At 36.9% G+C, this 20,391-nt stretch overlaps 1 protein-coding gene across 1 annotated transcript; it reads right to left on the reverse strand.

The window, feature by feature from the left end:
- Nucleotides 1-2,922: 2,922 nt before the first annotated feature.
- FABP7 (fatty acid binding protein 7) lies at nt 2,923-7,154 on the reverse strand. The gene is made up of 4 exons (XM_059176353.1): nt 6,811-7,154; nt 6,177-6,349; nt 5,400-5,501; nt 2,923-3,282 (listed from the first exon to the last, which is right to left on the reverse strand). Exons 1-4 carry the CDS (start codon nt 6,881-6,883, stop codon nt 3,232-3,234), a joined length of 399 nt encoding a protein of 132 aa, XP_059032336.1. The 5' UTR covers nt 6,884-7,154; the 3' UTR covers nt 2,923-3,231.
- Between the last annotated feature and the right edge of the window lie 13,237 nt (nt 7,155-20,391).

The following is a 20,391-nucleotide window of genomic DNA, read 5'->3' on the forward strand; positions in this document are numbered from 1 at the left end:
ATGATATGAGGATGCTGGCCTCTTTAAGATAAAAAGCATATAGCTTAAATTTGTAGGGCACGGAATTCCTTGGGGGAGAATATATCCTGCAGAATGACTAACCTCATAAAAGAAGTTGTTACATGTGTTTGTTTCTCATTAGAGGAAATCTTATATGGTGTCCTGTGTAATTTACTGGAAAAGTGTCACATCAAAAGGGTTTTGAAATGCGAATCAAGGTGCCTCCATTTTGTTTCATGTATTGCCAGAGTGCTTAAGTCCTGCCTCAGTTTTAGGATAATTCAAAAGCCTTTCTAGAACCAAAATGCTTTCCAGTGGTGGACAGAATGGTCTTTGGAATTTCTCAGTCCACAACCTCAAAAGTATGGAGGAAGATGGGCCCGGGAAAAAATGGTGAACAGATGAGAGAGAATATCTTTAAGGACAGTAAAATAACTTGTGCGTTTCTAGCCAAAACATTTTCAAAGATAGGAAAAGGATTTTTTTTAAGTGAAAAAGTAGCAATTTTCAGTCTTCTCCATACCCCTTCCCCCCCAGTTTCCAATAAGCTTTAGTGGAAGTGAATTGATTGTGAAACACTTCTTCAGTAAGTAAGCATAAAATACCACCTGCACATTATGAAACCTCAGAAATGCTTGAAATCCTAAAAAGACAATGAGTAGAAACATCATTCCTCCTTCTACTACCTCTGCTTTCTTTTTTTCCCTTTATTCCTACTCTCTAAGAAGAGAAAAGCGCCAGTGCCTCAACATCTCTGGGTTTTCACCTTAACTTTGGACATGTTTTGACAAGTCCTCATGTTCCAGATGGAGGAATTGTTTGTTGTGAGGGTGTACATTCGGGTGAGAGAGAACACATATGACAGAGTGGAAGCTGCTGCTTACTCATCACCAGTGGTCCAAGTGTGGATTTCACAAGACAGCCTTTACTCAAGTTTGCAGACCTTGGGATTTCACAAATGTTTTTCCAGGGCCTGTTGGTCAAATTGCCTGTAGACTTGGTAATTTTCCCTTTTCTATTAACTATGTTAAAAACAAAAACAAAAAGGACAAACCAGAAAAGTTAGTACACTGGCAGATTACTGTAGGAGCTAGAATACTGCCTGAAGAAATATGATGTGCGACCACCCTGTAAACATTTGGGATGCAAAAGCACTTGTTAATTACCTTCCCAGAAAAATACATTTGGTCCACAACTGTCACCCTGGTTCTTTGTCATTGTAATTGTAATTTTGTTCTCATTTAGGCCACCCAAAACCCTTCCAATTCTTCACTCTGTGAAACTTGTTGTTATGGAAATAAACGCCAGCAGGATGTTATTTGGCCTAATTATAATAAGCCAAAGTGGCCAAATCCCCATCCTAGGCCTTGTATCTTTAAGGATAGAGAGGCCGGAATCCATGCTTCTATTGGAGCTTAGGCTGTAATCACTAAGTGAAATCAGTCCTTCAACAGAAGCAAACATGAAGGTTGTCTGAACAATTCCAAGCAAACCCTTTCTCAGTGTTATGTTTCATGCTCCTAAAGACAAAGGTATGGGGTGCTGGGTAGATCAGTTGGTTTAGCATCTAGCCCTTCATCTCAGGATTGTGGGTTCAAACCCTGCATTGGGCTCCACTCTGGATCTGGATCCTACTGAAAAAAAGGGGGTGTGGGTAGACTCTGTAGTTTTAGGAATGGTCATAATAGCCAGACAATCTTATCTTGGCATTTGGTAATAATTATATTCAAATGTTAAATCCTATAGTTGCAATGTAGTTTTTTTCTACTCTTCATTATAGTAATTAAGGTAATCCAATAGTCAGATAATAGTATTATTATAGTGAATTTTGTAAGTTAAATTAAGTTTCCTCATGCTTATATCTGTAAATTAATTGGATCCTGAATTAATTTATAGAAATTTACTGAAAACAGCTGGCTGGTTGAATGAATATTGCATTTTTTTTCATGAAAAAAAAAATTTACCCTATTTTCCTCCCAGAGACTAACAGAGAAAAGATTTCTTTTCTGAAGGATTGGAGAACTAAAGTCTTGCTGCTTTTTTTTTTTTTTTTTTAAACCCCAGAAGAGATGTTATACTGAAATGTCAATTTTTGAGAAGAAATGAAGGGGGAAAATCACAAGGTTTATAGTTCTCAGTATTAATAATTAATCATGAGAACGTGGACATGTAAACCTAAATTTCAATTTCCTCTTCAGTAAACTAAAAGTAATAATATCTGCCTTACCTGCTTCACATTGTTGGTATGGGGAAATGGCTAAAAAGCATTTTATAAATGATGAAATACAAAATAAAATTTGATTGTTTCTACTTACAAAGGCAAACCTTAGACAGTTACAAATAGATATTTACTTTCCCTTGTTCGACTCAGTTCTGACAACTCCCGCAAACACCCGCCAGAAAGGGAATTTGAATGCTTTAACCCACACTCTATTTTGGCACTCTTACTGACTTAGTTGAGCTCAATGTACTTCTCTTTAGACACATCTTTATAATCCAGGATAAAATTCACTTTCTTTCCCTATTTACCTTCCAAGAAAAAAATGAGTTATCTGACATTTTATTTATGTGATATTTTGACTATATTTACCTTTAACTAAGATATTTTCATGTATATCATTTTGCTTCATCAGACAACCTGTTTCTAATAGTGGCCCAACCCACCATCACAAGGCTCCCTTGGGTTCTGGCCAAAAGAATTTAGTTGTCACAAATTCTATATGGCAGTCTCAACCCAAACTGTGGCATTTCCACTTGTCCCCAGGCTTCTGCTTATTTCTTTTTAATTAGTATTTTAAACAAAGTGCTAACTTTTTCAGTTTTACCTTACACAGTAGGAAAGGCTATTTTGTCTAAAACCTCCTAATGTCTAATTCCCCACCAGATTACTGATACTAAAAACAACGACAAAATTTCTCATGGGTGGAAGATTTTTATTCCAATTTGATTTGCATTCCAGTAGAAATTGTAAAACAAATTCACTTCTTTATTTTAAAAATGTGTCTTAACATTTTTAATGTGAATTATAAAACACCTTGAACTTGCAGATCAAAGTTGGGCTAGTTGCAGTAAAAAGTTTTAAAAACAAGTTTTTAAAGCACCATTTTCTACCTCCACATCAAAGATAACCTTCTAATTAGTGATCACCCATGCAGTAATAGCAGGATAACACTGAGTCTTGAGTAAACAGAAAAATTGTAGAGCTTTTCCAACCTCGTATCGGGAAACGTTCTATGCCTTCTCATAGTGGCGAACAGCAACCACATCACCAAAAGTCAGAGTCTGAAAGATGGAAAAGATAATCAAATCTTTATACAAGATATTGGTAGCTGAAATTCCTGAAAATTATCATATATATAATTTATGTGTTATGCAAAAGAATGTCATTTACAAACATTAAGTGCTGCATAAGCTTTTTATTTCTTAAATAAATTTCTTATTTACTTATGGAGTGAATAACACATATACATGGTTCATGTCTCTAAAAGGAAAATGAACTGAAATACTGAGATTAACTATGTAGATTTAGGTCAAAAGAATTCCTTTTGTCTTAAATGAGGAGGGTACTTGAAGCAAAATAGCTATCTGCTTTGAAAGTGAATGGAATTTATAGTAGGTTTTCATAAAACATAAATTTTGAGGAATTTTTGGAAAATACAAATCATTTGGGCAAATGGTATTTGGAAGGACTTGTTTCAAAGTTGTCAGGAAAAAGTAAAGGTACAAATGTTCTCATTGCTTTGGTCATCATATTTTAGCCCATGTGGACCTACATGGCTAAGCGGGTACGATATGGAACATGGACTTTTACATCAAATTAACTGGAAGAATTGCTCTAAAACCTCTTTACAAAACCTAGGGATTTTTTGTTTGTTTGTTTGTTTGTTTTTTAGGTTCATTATTTTCATGTGTTGACATGACTTTCAAGAATATAGCGTGCCCTTGTCATCCATTGCTTTCATCTTTTTTTAAATCACTCTTGCCTGATCAGTCATTCATGCCAAATCTGAGCTAGCCACTGTCCTGTATTCGGGGGGAATGGAGATAAAAGCATAAAGGAGAATCTCAGATTGGATCTTTTATAAATAAGTCCTTCCTTTTGATGATCCGTGCAGAAATAAGTGGGCAAATATTCATTCACATAAAAGGAAAACCAATCTGTTCTCCATCTCACTTCCACCAATGAAAAGAAGTTAGGAATAATGTAACCCTGTGTCTTAATCTAGAACAGCCCCGATTGCAGCAGTTAAGGAGAAAGAAAAAACAACAGTTAATTTCCTTAAATCGCAAAAACAAAACAAAACAAAAAACCCTTTTGTCTACTATCCTAGAAGGAATATATACAGCAATACCCACCCACCCCCCCCAAAAAAACCCCCAAATTATATATTTATTATTTCAATGTTATCAAGATACCATTACTCAGTTCACAACAAAGTTCCTGGATGTTAGATTAAGGCATAACATTTTCCCCAGTTTATGATGCTACTCCATTAGAGAAGTTTTATTTTATTTTATTTTATTTTATTTTACATCTTACAGGTTTTTACATGACTACCAATATTGAACAGGCACGTTTACAAGGCACCCATGCCTTGAAAGAAAGACAGGAAGGAAGTAACATCAAAATGATCCCCTCTAAAGAGAAACTACACTTTTCTGTTTTATCCTAAATTATTTGCACTGAACATAAGGAACTTTTATAAATAAAATATAAAATGGTTAAAGACCTCTTATTTATTGCAGTAGCTGTAAAGTAATTTCTCTGATATTCAGCAAACTTGATACTCTTATAGTAATATCATTCCTTTTATATATTTCCATGAATATTTTTTAAAGCTTTTATTTATCTATTTATTTTAGAGAGAGAGAGAAAGAGAGAGGGAGAGAGCATGAGCAGGGTGGGGGAGGTAGGGGAAGAAGCAGAGGGAGAGGGAGGGAATCTCTAGCAGACTCAGTGCTGGGCACAGAGCCCTATATGAGCCTTGATCTCACAACCCTGAAATAATGGTCTGAACTGTAACCAAGAGTCAGACGCTTAACGGACTGAGCCACACAGATGTCCCCAAGAATGGTTTTATATTTAGATTTCATTTGAGGTTTAGACATTCACAGTAATCCTATGCATTCTTTTGACACAGTTTTAGCTAAATCAATGGCAACTTTTTAAAAGTATACCGCATAGAATTTTTCTTTTTTTTTTTTTTTCTATAATTAAAGAAGCGGAGCTGAAGATAGGCTTAGCTAGGACATTTCCATTTCCTCTATTTTACCCAGGGTAAAAGAATCTTGCTGGAGACTTAATGTTATTAAAGAAGGGAAGGAGGGGGAAAGAGATGGGGAGCAGGGGCAGGCAGTGCCAAGCTAGAAGGAACAAAGGGAGACTCGTGATTACTCACCATAACCATTTTGCCGTCCTTAATTTCTCTAACAAAATTTGTTTCTTTGCCATCCCATTTCTGTACGTGAACAAGTTTGTCCCCATCCAGGCTAACAACAGACTGAGACCGACAAAAAATGCGGAACATAGCAAAAGGTACAGATTAGATTTCTGATAGGAGAATCAAATGAAGTGGTTTTTTGAAGGAGATAAATAGTTGAATAAATGAAAAGCAACTAATTACCATATTAGTATCATATCCTCTGTTGCCTCTAGAGTCACTATGTAAACTAATAACTCATACTTTGATTGAAATGTGTACATCTAAATGCAAACCCTTCAACTATCAAAATGAAAATCCTGAACAAGTAGTCTCAGACCTGTCATTCTACTCTTTTAAACACAGCTCTAAGGTGAGGCAAACTGTTTAGTCAAACTGAGGCAATCAGAGAGATTAAGCAAAATGCAACTTTTGTTTTAAATGAACACTGTTGCTGAAAAATGAAAAGATGAAAAGAAAAATGCGTAGTGAGAAATGGACTTGATTGAGATTTGAGTTTCCACCAGTACCCACGGTTCCCATGTAGATTTGAGATTTGAGCTATAGCCAGCACCCACCGTTCAGAACATAACATATGTGCACTAGAATGCAAAATTAACCCTGGTGTCCTCTCTGAATGGAAATACCGAGAGCATTCTCTTCTTCCCAACATCTCAAAAGGAGAACCAGTAGGAAGGAATCTCTCCTTTACTCCCTGCTCCCCACCCCCACTCCAGAGAAGGAGCCGCTCCTTACCTTACAGTTTCTGTCATCTGCAGTGGTTTCGTCAAACTCTTCTCCCAGATGGAAACTAATCTCTGTGTTCTTGAATGTGCTTTGAGTCCTGATCACCACTTTGTCTGCCTCCTGACTGATGATCACTGTTGGTTTAGTCACATTTCCCACCTGCCTAGTGGCAAAGCCCACACCTAAAGAAAGAAGTGATACAGTTAGCTGCAACTTCCAAGATAACTCACATCACAAGAATCTCTTCCCCATCGTGGAATCCAGGCCCTCAAGTGTAAGTTTCACTAGTCCATTAATCAGCCAATGCAACTACTGAGCTACTGAGCTATCATCATAGGCAGACGCTTAATTGGATGCACAAATGATAAGTGGATGCTGAAGAGAAAACAAAAAAGCACGGAAGCTTCACATCCTCCACGGACTACCAAATGCACTGTGTTTTTAGCCCCAGACAAGAAAGCATGTTCCCTTCCCACAGAAAAAAAATGGGAAAAAAATCTTCTGTGGGAAATGCATAGTCTAGCATTGGATTATGACAACACAATCTGTCTTTGTCCCTCGCCAGTCTCATGGGTGAGGAAAAAAACAGGCACTATTGAAGCCGCACATTAAGAGAAGAAGAGCACATCTTATTTTTACCTACCTAGAGCCTTCATGTACTCATCAAAGTTCTGGCTGTCCGTCAGCTTCCAGGTAGCACAGAAAGCCTCCACCATCCTTGCCCTTTCCGTTAGCTTTGGAAACAGGTAAGAGACAGGAGCAGACAGGAGCAGGGATCTCTGGATCTTACTGCCACTGCAGCTCAGAGGACCCCTTCGCACCTCACTGCTGGCTCCTGCCTTCTTATGGGGAAAAGAGGCAGGCAGAAAGCCAAGGATTTGAATTGCAAACACACCCTTCCAGTGTCCCCCTTTCCAGGAGGCTCTTGCTGGGCAGGGGATGTGGGGGGAAGGGGGGCTCAAGTGAGGTTCCAATCCGCTTTGTGATTGGCTCAGGCCACTGGGTTAGCGGAGTAGGGCGAGTGCCTCTCTATCCTCACCCTGCAGCCCTTCTGCCGAGAAAGCCCTGCAAGGATTCAGTGGGGGCTGGAGGCAGGGGATGGGGGAAATGAGAGAGGGTCTTTCAGGTTCAGCTCGAAAACTTGGCAAAGGCAATTTCAGACTGTGCGGGAAGAAAAAGATGCACAATAGGACATTCAGATTGATTTCCGTTAATGGCAAAGCTGGTTACAAATGAGGACCCCCTTTAAAGAAAACCACTGAAATGCCAGAATTTTCAGACAAAAGAGGCTGAATGGTGTCTTTTATTTTCTCTCATATTTACAGGGAGAGCAAAACACAAGCTAGAATATGCCAAACTAGGACAAGAAGAGGGAGAGGAGGTGTGAATGCTTTCCCTAGATTGTACAACTAGAAGGCTAACTCCGACTGGGTATCAATGGGACACTAACTAATTTTGGCCTCTTCCCAGCACAAACTGAGTGAATTTAAAGATCCATTGTCCTTTCTAAGAATCTGAGAGCCAGACTGAAATGGAAAGGGACCTAAGTTAGAGTATGGTTAGGACTCACTAATGAGGTACAAAATAAAAGAATGTTCTTTTTTGTCTCCTTCAACAGATTATAGAATCTATGTGGAAAAACCGAACGTAAGATCATTTAATAAGATTTTGAATGACCTGCACTGTAGGACCTTTTGGTTTCCTGAGGCCACATCGACGTAAATACCATCTGTATATAAGTTAGGGGTTAACAATGGGGATAGGACAGGAACTGGAGGAACGGCCGGAATCAGAGGACCCTTGGCTTTACTTGTTCTGATTCAGGGTTCCCCCGCCCTAAGCAGCAAAATACCTCAAGAGTTCTAAGTGGAGTATTTAATGGAGGTCTCTGAAACTCCCTTTCCCCAGAGGTTCTTCCTGCTTTACTTAGTGTACACCACCAATGAAAAATAGGTTCCCTGGCTTTCCTGGGGACCAAACAGGGGAACCTGATTTCGCAATTCCTGCTGTCTGTCCTCTATCTCCTAGCACTTAAGCCTCAGCCCGCTGCCCTCAGCTTCTGCCCACACCACCTATGAGACACAGGCTCAGAACATGTGTTGTTCACCTGCCAGTTCTGAGTCTACGCTGATGTCTCAAAAATGCTCTTTTACAATAATTTAATCTTTACCCACACCTGGCCTCTCTCCAGTTGTCACCATGTTTGTGAACGGCACCATCAGTCCCCACCCCCAACCCCGCAAGCCAGAAAACCTGGAATCATTCTAAAATTTTATTCTCTAAAATCAAAATCAGTGTCAAGGCCTATCTATTTTGCTTCCTGAATATTTGTCCGATTGTCATCCACCCCCTCTCGCGACAATCACCATCTTAATTCAAGCAGCCACTGCCTTTTATTAATCTTATTGATGTGGGAAACAAAAGCAGAAGAAAAATTATTAAATCTCCTTATTACTTACAGCCCATTGAGAAGTCTTTTAAACAGGCAGAGTGACATTCCTCTAGGAACTCAGCTGTCTCGATGTCAATACCTTACTTAGGGCAAGAGGCAATCTTAGCCTGAGCCCCAGGATCTTGTAAGTCTACTTGAACATAAAAATTCCTTTGGAAACTTTCTTTATCTTTACACCCCCATGATACATGTTGGCAATCATCCTCTAAGCATATGACCCACCGACATATATCTGAAGAGTCTCATGACTGAGTTTTTACTAAACAGTGATAAATGACCTTTTCCTAAAAATAGCTAGCCCCCTCAGGATCCTGGAGACCTTGTTTCCTAAATACCAGGAATTGGAGGAAGGGCGGGAATCAGAGGAGCTTTGGCTTTACTTGTCTGATTCAGGGTGCCCCCCAAAGAGCAAAATACCTCAAGAGTTCTAAATAGAGTATTTAACGGAGGTCTCTGAAATTCCCTAACCCTCTCCCAACTTGAAAGTATATAATGGGCCCACTCCTCACAGCCCCAGTGCAGCTCTTTCTGCCTACAGGTCCTGTCCCTGTGCTTTAATAAAACCGCTTTTTTGCACCAAAGATGTCTCAAGAATTCTTTCTTGGCTTCAAACCCTAGCATCTTTCCTACGTCACCATGGCAACAGCCTCTCAACTGTTCTTCCTTCAGCCATGCCTGATCTCCAATTCTTTCCCGACACTGGAGCCTGTGTGACATTTTAAAATACAGATCTGCATCTTTCTAGTGACAAATGGTGTTAAGACTCTTTTCCTGTGCTTCTCTGCTATTTGTATATCTTTACTAGTGACACGACTATTCAAAACTTTTGTCCATTTTTAATTGGGTTGTTTGTCTTACTGCTAGTGTATTACAGAATTCTCTAAATATTCTAGATAAAAGTCATTTATTTCTTCATTTTTTTCATTTTTTTATTGTATTAATGGTTTCATTGGTGTGTCAAAATTTACCAGGTATGTACATTAAACATATGCAGTTGATCTCATGTTGATTATAGCACAGTTGAGCCATTTTTATTTTTATTTTTTAATTAACATATAATGTATTATTTGTTTCAGGGGTACAGGTCTGTCATCAGTCTTACACAATCCACAGCACTCACCATAGCACATACCCTCCCCAATGCCCATAACCCACCTTCCTATCCCCTCCCCATGCCTTAGCAACCCTCAGTTTGTTTCCTAAAATTAAGAGTCTCTTATGGTTTATCTCCTTCTTTTGTTTCATCTTGTTTCATTTTTTTCTCCCTTCCCCTATGATCCTCTGTCTTGTTTCTCAAATTCCTCATATCAGGGAGATCATATGATAATTGTCTTTCTCTGACTGACTTATCTCTCTCAGCATAATACCCTCTAGTTCCATCCATGTCATTGCAAATGGCAAGATTTTTTTTTTTTTCTTTTTGGTCAGTTAAGCCATTTTTTAAACATCTAAATCTTACCTTGTTCCTCCCTGCCTAAACTCCTTCATGTGACTTCCTCCTGTCCTCACATTAAAGAATAAAATTTCTAACAGTGTCTATACCTGGCCTGCTCCTAACATTTGAAGGACTCAGAGTAAGCACTCAAAGAGAGGCTGCATGCCTTTGTGTCTGAACAATAATAGTTATGGATCCAACAATGCCCCCAGCCTGACCAGCATCCCAGCTACTACTCAACGTTTACCTCTCCCCCTTTCCAGGCAGGTCAGGCTGTGGTTCTCTGCAGGCCTGAGCACCAGCACAGATCTGGTGAGGTGGCGGGCAGAAGTTGGTCTGGAATCCCCTAAACCTGGGGTGGGAACTAACTTGGACTTGATGTTGTGCTGACATGACTAAAGATGCCAGAAGCCACTGTGAAAAGCCTGAAATGAAACCAACCCATAGAAAGTGATGCATATACAGTCAAACCCTTCTGACATCAATTGAGCTTTGAACCAAGTCCCTAGAGCCAGCCCCATCTATGACCTTTTCATAAACTCTCTTTTTTACTCAATCTAGATGATTAATTAAACCATTATGCAAACAGTCCTCTATGGTGGAAGTTCTTAGACCATTTTATTTTGTAACACCAGAATATTTTTGTGTGTCCCATTTAATAAAATATGCTAAAACTGAGGGAATGTTTAAGTATCATTCTAAAAGGTAATGAATTGGGCGCATGGGTGGCTCAGTGGGTTAAGCCGCTGCCTTCGGCTCAGGTCATGATCTCAGGGTCCTGGGATCGAGTCCCACATCGGACTCTCTGCTCAGCAGGGAGCCTGTTTCCTCCTCTCTCTCTCTCTCTCTCTGCCTACTTGTGATCTCTCTCTGTCAAATAAATAAATAAAATCTTTAAAAAAAAATAAAAGGTAATGAATCATTTCTTTTTCATGGTTCAAGAATGTAAGATCATTGAATTTGTATATATTCACCTTAGCTCCTTATAGATCATGGTGCTGAAATTATTCACCCATACTCATTTATTTCTTCCACTCTCTACGTAAGGATATAAGGTGATGATACACTGATTTTAACTTAAAGTATGTATTTTGTAACTCTGATTCTTTCATACCTCATATGAAACATAAAGCCCAGCAAATTAAAGATAACCTTTTGGTTATATATTAATCTAGTGGGAAGCAGAAGAAAATTTTGTTATACACGTCTTTAGTAGAAATTTAAGGAATAGCCACTTGAGGATTTTATACTTCTCTAAATTGACACATTTAACCTTTCTGTTTTTAACTATTTAAGATGTATTAGTTTATGCCTAAGAATGTTTGCTTTTAAACAATAGGTTATTTGCTCTGATTACTGAGGATTTTACTAGAAGAGAAAGTGAAAGAATAGAGAAGAGATGGTGCTGTGCTAAGAATGATTCAACTAATAGATACTTTTTCCAATTTTCCTACACCTTAGAGCAATTTACGATTTTGCTATGGCTTTTATAACCCAAAGGCATCCATAAACTTTAGAAAGGAAACACTGTGACAGATCCATCCCTCTTTCATGACTATTTCCTTTACGTATTAACTAATGATAATAAATGAATTAAAGATTATTTTTTAATAGTGAAATAAAAAGAACAAAGAAAGAAAAGTTGCTTTGGGAGACCTTGGCAAAATCTCCAAATGGAGTTGAATCTCCTGGCACTTCCTTTATGGCAATTTTTTCTTCTTAAGAAAACAAAGAGTATCAATACATTTTAACACTGTTCTTGAGCAAAGTAAGCCAACCATGCATAGCTTGAATTGGAATTGCAGGGCCACAGATTAACCTTCAATTTTGGAAGATAATGACAAACTTTTCCTAAATGGATTCACCAGTTTAGGCACCCACAAGTGGATTCACATCTTCCCCAACACTTAGTATTGACAGGTTTTTTAAAGTTGGCCCTTCAGAGGCATATAAAATGACAATTTTGTCTTCATTCATGTTTTCCTAATCTCTAATGAGGTGAACATCTCTTCATGTGTTCATTGGTCTATGGTTCCTTTGTGAAGTATCTGCTCATCTTCTGCCCAATATCATGTAGGTAGTTTGTGTTTTTCTTATTGCATATTCTTGATCCTAATTGTTTTGGAGTGTGGTTGTGATGAATATCATCTTGCAAATTTGTAACTCACTTTCTTTAATGTAGCTTTTGATAGCCAAAATTCCTATTTTTTAAGGATTTTATTTTATTTGGCAGAGAGAGTACAAGCAGGTGGAGTGGCAGACAGAGGGGGAGGGAGGGGGAGAAGCAGGCTCCCTGCTGAGCAAATTGCAGGATGTGAGATTAGATCCCAGGGTCCCGGGGATCATGATCTGAACCAAAGGCAGAGGCTTAACCAATTGAGCCACCCAGGCACCCCTTTAAGTTCATACTTTTATTATTGTTGAATTTATTAATATTTTATTTTATGGTCAATGTGTTTTGTCTTACTTAAGGAAACAGCCTACTCAAGTTCCAAAAGATAATTATCTGCATTTTTTACCAAGAGTTTTAAAGTTTTAACATTTGGGTGCTTAACCATCTAGACCATATTTTTACATGTCATGAGAAGTAACACCCAAAATATACTTCACCTCCGGGGCACCTGGGTGGCTCAGTGGATTAAGCCACTGCTTTCAGCTTGGGTCATGATCCCAGGATCCTGGGATCAAGCCCCGCATCAGGCTCTCTGCTCTGTGGGAAGCCTGCTTTCTCCTCTCTCTCTGCCTGCCTCTCGAAACTTGTGATCTCTGTCTTTCAAATAAATAACTAAAATAAATCTTAAAAATATATATACTTCACCTCCATAATTTTCAGTGTTCCATACATGTGTTGATCTCTGCATCCTATTTAGCTACTAATAAATTTTGTAATCTCTCTGCTATTACTAAGCCCTCTTAATTTTTATAGCTTTGGAACAATCCAGTATCTGGAAGAACAAGTCTCCCCAACTTGTTAGTCTTCTTTGGGAAATATCCTAACCAATCATAGCCCTATTTAGATAACTATACTAAAATTCTATTAATATCCATACAAAATCTGCTTTTTTTAAGTTAGAGTTGCATCTATCAATTTTGAAGCATTGACACCTTTATGATATTGTCTTCCTATTTATGTAAAATGATGTATCTATTTATAGATATAATCTTCAATACTGTATAATAATGTTTCATCATTTTCATCTAAGGCTTTTGTGCATATATTATAAAGACTTATCCTTATTCAACTGGGTTTCCCTGAGACTTCTGACAATAATATCTTCTCCTTAATTAAATTTTCTGGCTGTTTGCTGCTGTTTCATAGAAATATAACTGACCTTGGGAAACATCTTATTTGTAGCCTGTTCACTACACTATCCTATTATTTTTAATAGCCCATAGATTATTTTCCTAGGTAACTAATGATAGCATATGTGAATTATGCAATTTAAATACTTGTCTTTGATATAATTTCCCCCATAATATTGTACTAAGAACTTCAACTTAAGGTTGGATATAAGGTAAAAGTGTTGTTGTCTCATTCCTGATTTTTAAAAGAATGCTTCTAATATTCACCTATTTACTATGTCATTTCCAGGATTTTTATAAATCATCTCTTTTTATAGTAGAGATGCTCCCTTAAATTTCCGGCTCCTTAATTATTTCTATTATGAATGGGTATGCTGGTGGGTCATATGCCCTTTTGCCCTAATATAGTGTGCCTTTAAAGCCTAAAAAGCAAGAAAGTCCCTGATCTACTTTACCATCTGCCTCCTGGCTATGGGATGTTAGGTCTCTGCCAACCAGAAACCTAGCAAGACATATTTTCTTGGCTATTGCAGACGGGAACATTACATTCTAAATTGTTATAATTCTGTTCCCTCTTTCCTACACTTTCCTTCTTCCTCTTGAAATTAGAGAAGGGCTGGAAGTAGCTAGCATAATGCTCCCTTAGAATGTGGTTTCTATATACAAGGTGCTATTATCTCAAGCAAATACTTTAAAACCACTTAAGCAGTAAATGATGGATATGGTAGTGGGTTTTTTTTTGCAGATAATATCCCCAAAATGTTAGAGAACTAAGCAGTGAGGACAGAATATTCTAATTCATTTCATATTTATTTCAAACCTGGAAGCTTATCCCACCAAACCTACCCTCTAGCTAAGAGAGCTGGTTCAGATAGCTCCTGTATCTGAGGGGAAGCATCCATCAGTTACTATCTGTGTAGCAAGTTCAGCTTAAAAAAAAAATTTAAAAAAGAGAAAAAGAAAGAAAAGCGCTACTCACACTGTGTGTAACAAATGCCACATATAATTGATTGTTTCTTTTGATCTAAAGAGGAAAACCAGAAAATAACCAACAAATGACACATGAAATCTGTGGGCATATCTACAAAAAAGCAGAGGTCACTTTGCCCTGACAAGAGAGAATGAGAGTATACCCTTGAAAAATTATTTATCAAGACAAACAGAAGAAGAAAATGTCTGAAAAATATCTCTGGCATATCAACAGGTGAGAGTAGCTTCTATAAGACGTGAGAAAGAACCAGGGCGCCTGGGTGACTCAGTCAGGTAAGTAGCTGCCTTCAACTCGGGTCATGATCCCAGGGTCCTGGGATGGAGTCCCACATCAGGCTCCCTGCTCAGTGGGAGCCTGCTTTTCCCTTTGCTTCTGCTGCTCCCCCTGCTTGGGCTCTCTCACAAGTGAGTGCGCTGTCTCTCTCTCTCTAATAAATAAATAAGATACTGAAGAAAAAAAAGAAAAGACAGGGGCAAGAACCTATAAGAAGAGAACAGATTGAAATAAAAAGGATAACAGTGAAAACAGCAAAAAGACTGAGATTCAAAAATAAGCTGAATGTGATCAAAGGCTCAAGGAAATTAATAACTAAATAGAAGGTATTATACCAGCGAAGGAGACAGTAATAAATAGAATGATACTGTTTGAAGAGACTTTCCAGAATGCAGGGACACATTGTGAATAGTGAAAGCGAAAATGTTAGATATGAAAAGAATGAAATTGTAGCCTAATTATTAAAGATATTATTAAGATAGACATCAAAACAAAGGGAATAACCAAAATCATAATTGAGAAAAACCTTCTGTAGCTGAATAGAATATAGGCATCAGTATATAGATCAAAATACATCATTTGATATAATAAGTGAAAACAGAACCCAAACTCTAATTCTAGCAATATTTTTGAATCAAATATAATTCAAATAAGTAAATATACAAATAAGATGAAGAGTCAATAGTCGTTCAGAGTTGAAAAGATGCATGACATGTTATATTGGAAAGACAGGACATGTCTTTCCATTATAGCATTTACATACCAAATCAATATAGAGTAATGTCACAGAGTGTTTGAAAACAGCGGTGGTTCAAATCTGTTTTCATTATATGTGAATGTAGAAGACATGTTCTCTTTGAAAAATCAATCAGCCATTCTTTTTGTACCATTTTCTTGTGTTGTTTGGCTGCAGGAAGAGACTACATTAGGCAATGGACTTGAGAACCCAATTTACTCCATAACTTTACTTCTCTTACAAATTAGTAAATTCTGATGTTATACATCAATCCTGACAGCCTAATTTTGTCTGTCTCTGGGACAAGATCAAGATTTGCCTTTAAAATTTGTTTCAAAATCATTGAGTCCAAATTTAGAACAATGACGAACACTTTAAGGAAACGGCTTGCAACTCACAGGAAAGATACATACATTCATCCTTTCTCTAAAGGATCTTGGGTGTGGGAGGGGAGGATGTGTTCAGTTAAAGAAAGCATATATAAAATACTCATTGTTTTGACTTATCATGTCAAGGGTCAGCATGCAGTTTTTATCAAAGAGGTGATGGGTCATAGAAGATTGCAGAAATGCTTCGGTTCAAGATTTCTTGGGGATTCTTTGGGAGAGTATAATCTTTCCGTCTCTTTGAACATTCCTTTTCAAAATTTTAACAGATCAGAACTGAGTTAAAATTTGTGAATTTCGTCAGTAAGGATGGAATCATTTTGTAGTCTTTCTATTTAGAGACCATAGGTTTTATCTCCACTTATCCAAAGTGTGATACTTCTTTCAGGAAAATGTTTACTTTCCACATTAAGTCTGTATCCTCAATTCATTTACTCTCTTCAAGACAGCTTTCAACTGAACAAATAATTAAAATAAAAACATAATGAAACAAAACTCCATAATCCAGGGATTAGCACTTTTAATCTTAAATCTATTCAAATTCAGTACTTAAATAAATTAATATAATAATCTTTGGCTGCCCTATATTAAAATCCTATTATGAGAAGATTTTCTTGTTTTGACATTAGTCACTTAAACCACACAAGGTTTCTTCCACTGGCTCTCTGTACATTTTTCCTTAGATAAATTACCTAACCACATTACCATCCGAGTCCTAGTCTAGAAATGATGTTACTCTAGATCATCACTCAGCTTCCTTCTTTCTTAAATGTCCTAGGCTTCCTTGGTACTTCTACATTATGTTGGTCTGTTTTCAAATTTAACTTCATGGAAATCCTGTCAGGTTAAGAGATCTTGGGCCTATTTATTTTAACACTTACCTTGTTTGAGCCTTATTCACTTACCCAAATGGAATTGGGGAAGAGAGAAAGAACTATGTAGCTATGTTCGAGTTTCTCTGGGTAAACGAAGCTACCTTTAACCTGGAAATTGCACAAATTTTGTTTCAGAATAAGTTTTATTTAAAAATGTGATTATTCATTTAATGAGGAACTATATGCTAATCACCTTCAAAAATGCAAACACACTCATTTCAGGTGGTTGTGGTGATCCATGCTCAACTGGCTGTTATCTTCCAAGTATTTATGGCTAACAAAATGGCCCAAGTCAACATCAAAGAAAATGCTCAGCAAAGACTCATTTTATTGTTCACATCCATTTTGAAACAAGTAGTGTATTGAAGAAGCCACATTTACAGATTCATCCCTCAAAAACCTCCATTTTCTCATTTCTTACATTTTGTGGTTTTCATCTTATCCATCTTGGACAAAACAACATATGACTACATATGACAACAAATATATATGACTATGTATATATTATATATAATAACACTATATGTGACAGAAAATAATATACAATAAGATATATAATATAAAAATGTAACAAGAGAGTGACTTTATTTAAATAAAATCAGAATGTTAAAACAAATTAAGATATTTATTGTTTTCAAAAAAACCCACTTTAAAAAAAACCAACTATTCAAATGACCAATTTAAAAATTAATGAGTTGAGGGAAATTGGAAGGGGAGGTAAACCATGAGAGACTATGGACTCTGAAAAACAATCTGAGGGTTTTGAAGGGGTGAGGGGTGGGAGGTTCAGGGAACCAGGTGGTGGGTATTAGAGAGGGCACGGATTGGATGGAGCACTGGGTGTGGTGCAAAAACAATGAATACTGTTACACTGAAAAAAATAAATTAATTTAAAAAATTAATGTAAAACTACTCCTTAGTCATATTTTTACATTCAAAAATAAGAAGAAAATAATTATACCTAAAAAGCTAACAGTGGGGACACCTGGGTGGCTCAGTGGTTTAAAGCCTCTGCCTTCGGCTCAGGTCATGATCCCAGGGTCCTGGGATCGAGCCCCGCATTGGGCTCTCTGCTCACCAGGGAGCCTGCTTCCTCTTCTGTCTCTCTGGCTGCCTCTCTGCCTACTTGATCTCTGTCTGTCAAATAAATAAATAAAATCTTTAAAAAAAAAAAAAAAGCTAACAGTGGCTATAAAAATTGAATGCCAAAAAAAATTTTTATTTTGATTAACCCATTAAAATGCAGGTGTAGAAGAAAAGAAGGAACAAAAGACAGATGGGATTGGACAAATAGCAAACAAAGAACAACATGGCCGAATTGAATATATGCATATATACCCTAGTATAGAACATTTGCTTTAAATAGAAAGTCACATATGTTAAAAATGATAGAAAAAATACCATGCAAATTTTAATCTAAGGAAGCTGAAGTGGTTGTGCTATTATGAGACAAAATAAAATAGCACAAGGAAACTTACTAGGGACAAAGTGGGAATTTTATGATTGTAAAGGGGACTGAGGAAGTAATGAAATGTAGAATGATGAAAATATTCTTTGTCTTGATTGGTCTGTTGGATACTTGGGTATACATTTGATAAAATTACCAAAAGACACACTTTAAATGGATACATTTGTTGCATATGAATTATATCTTAATAAAGTTAACAAAAAAGGGCCCCTAGGTCAGTTAAGTGTCCTGCTTTTGATTTCACCTCAGGTCATAATCTCATAATCTCAGGGTCATAAGATTGAACCCTATGTTGGACTCCAAGCTCAGCAGGGAGATTCTCTCCCTCTGACCCTCTTGCCCTCCAACATGAGCTCCCTCTCTCTCTCTAAAATAAAGAAATAAATCTTAAAAAAAAATAAATAAAGTTAAAAAAAGATGAAGAAAAATTGACATCTGCGAAGTAAACCATAAGTGGGTTAAAGGTAGCATTACAGCATAGTGATTCAGATTATATGCTTTTTGGTCAAACTATAAGAGGGGAAGTCCTGCCTCTCCTCCTAACCATATAGAAAATTAGCTAAATCAGTTCATTTCTCTGTGCTTCAGTTCCTCTTTAAAATTAGCACAGTCATAGCTAAGAGGTCATTGTAAGGATTAAATGAATCAATACAAAGAAAGTACTTAGTAAGCACTCAGCTGTTAGCAATTATCATGTCCTGTATTTTCTGCCTAGCCCTGATTAACAGTGGACACTTCTGACAACCTGTAACATTATTTTAATGCATTGAAAGGAGAGGAATGGGAGAAGAAGAAGAAAGAAAAATAACCCTTTATTGGAAATCATTTTTTAACCTAGGGATTAATTAGAACTAATTTCCCTGTCTAGATTTTTAGCTTGAGCAATGCCAAACCTCTTCCTGTAATTTTATTTGCATAGTTGGCAGACACCCTGTGGGGAAAGATGGCAGCTGAATACAATTTAGAATTGTTGCCAAGAATTCTTGTTACTTGATTTGGACACTTTTAGGAAGAACTTCTGGACTCTGTCCTGTTAACACTGTACAGATAAGATGTGCTTAATTAATATGTTTGAATAAATGAATGAATGAGAGGGTGTAAGACTCATTCTGAGTATGTGATGCTAGTGGCCCAACTTCATAACTTTATAAAGGAAAAACCCAAGAAGAAAACAAAATATGATGTTGGCCCAAGGGAGTCTCACAAACTTCTCAAAGCACCATGCAGCTCTACCATTTTATAAGATTTAGAGGCAGCCCCGCTCCTTGCTGTCCTATTGAACAATAGTCTCTAAATATTTTTTATTTTGCACCCCATCAATAAAAAATGTTTGTCTTTCACATATTTTATTTATTTATTTATTTATTCATAATTTAAATGTATATATTACTATGTTAATATAGGATGAACATTAAATAAAAATATGAACAGGAGATGAAGATGAAATAAATAATATTTTTGTCTGTTGTCTTGCTAATTCCAATAGCTTCCTATTATTGTTAGCTACTATTTCGAGGCCAAATATACACTTAAGCATAAGGGTTATCCTCAGTAATAATGCACATAAATTCACGTTTCAAGTGGTCTTCTTGTAATTGTGAACTCTCCAAGCCAACATTTTTTTGCTAAAATGATTTACATGCTCCCAATTTATATCTGAGAATGTGGCTTAGAAAAACTCACACTAGGAATAGAACACATTATCAGCACTCATTTTTTGTTATAATGTTATACATTATTAACATTGTCTTAAATCTTCAGTATTTTGTAGACATTTCTCTAATCTTTTTATTTCATTTTATAATGCTTAAATAAAACTAGAAAACATTATTTGCGAATTCACCTCAGTGGGTCTACATACAATCTTATTCACAGTAAGACGAAATGGGATGAAAAATGGGAAAACAACGAGACTACTGCATCGCTCTTCCGTCGGGACCTGTCATGACAAGTGACTGACATTATACCTGTGTGAAGGGCCAGTATCAATCCACACATAAAGATAGTAAAGATTAATGTAAATCTCATTTTATATAAAATTAAATATAAATAGGAGGACTAATAATTTCTTCTGGAATCTTAATAGATCATCTTGCAGAGTCACTGGGATTCAAGTACCCTCCTTGAGAGTTCAATCAGGAAAGAAAGTCCACAAGCCACCTACACAGGAAAGAACCCTCAAGGATGGCATGGGGTAAAAATTTGTAGTCCAGATCTACATATTATAATATACATCTTTCCTTTCCTATAACTAAACTTGATTACTAATTCAACTCCTATTCTTATCTAGGGGCAGAAGACTTGA

The sequence above is a fragment of the Mustela lutreola genome, chromosome 6 (assembly GCF_030435805.1).
Source record: "Mustela lutreola isolate mMusLut2 chromosome 6, mMusLut2.pri, whole genome shotgun sequence".
Classification (NCBI taxonomy): Eukaryota; Metazoa; Chordata; class Mammalia; order Carnivora; family Mustelidae; genus Mustela; species Mustela lutreola.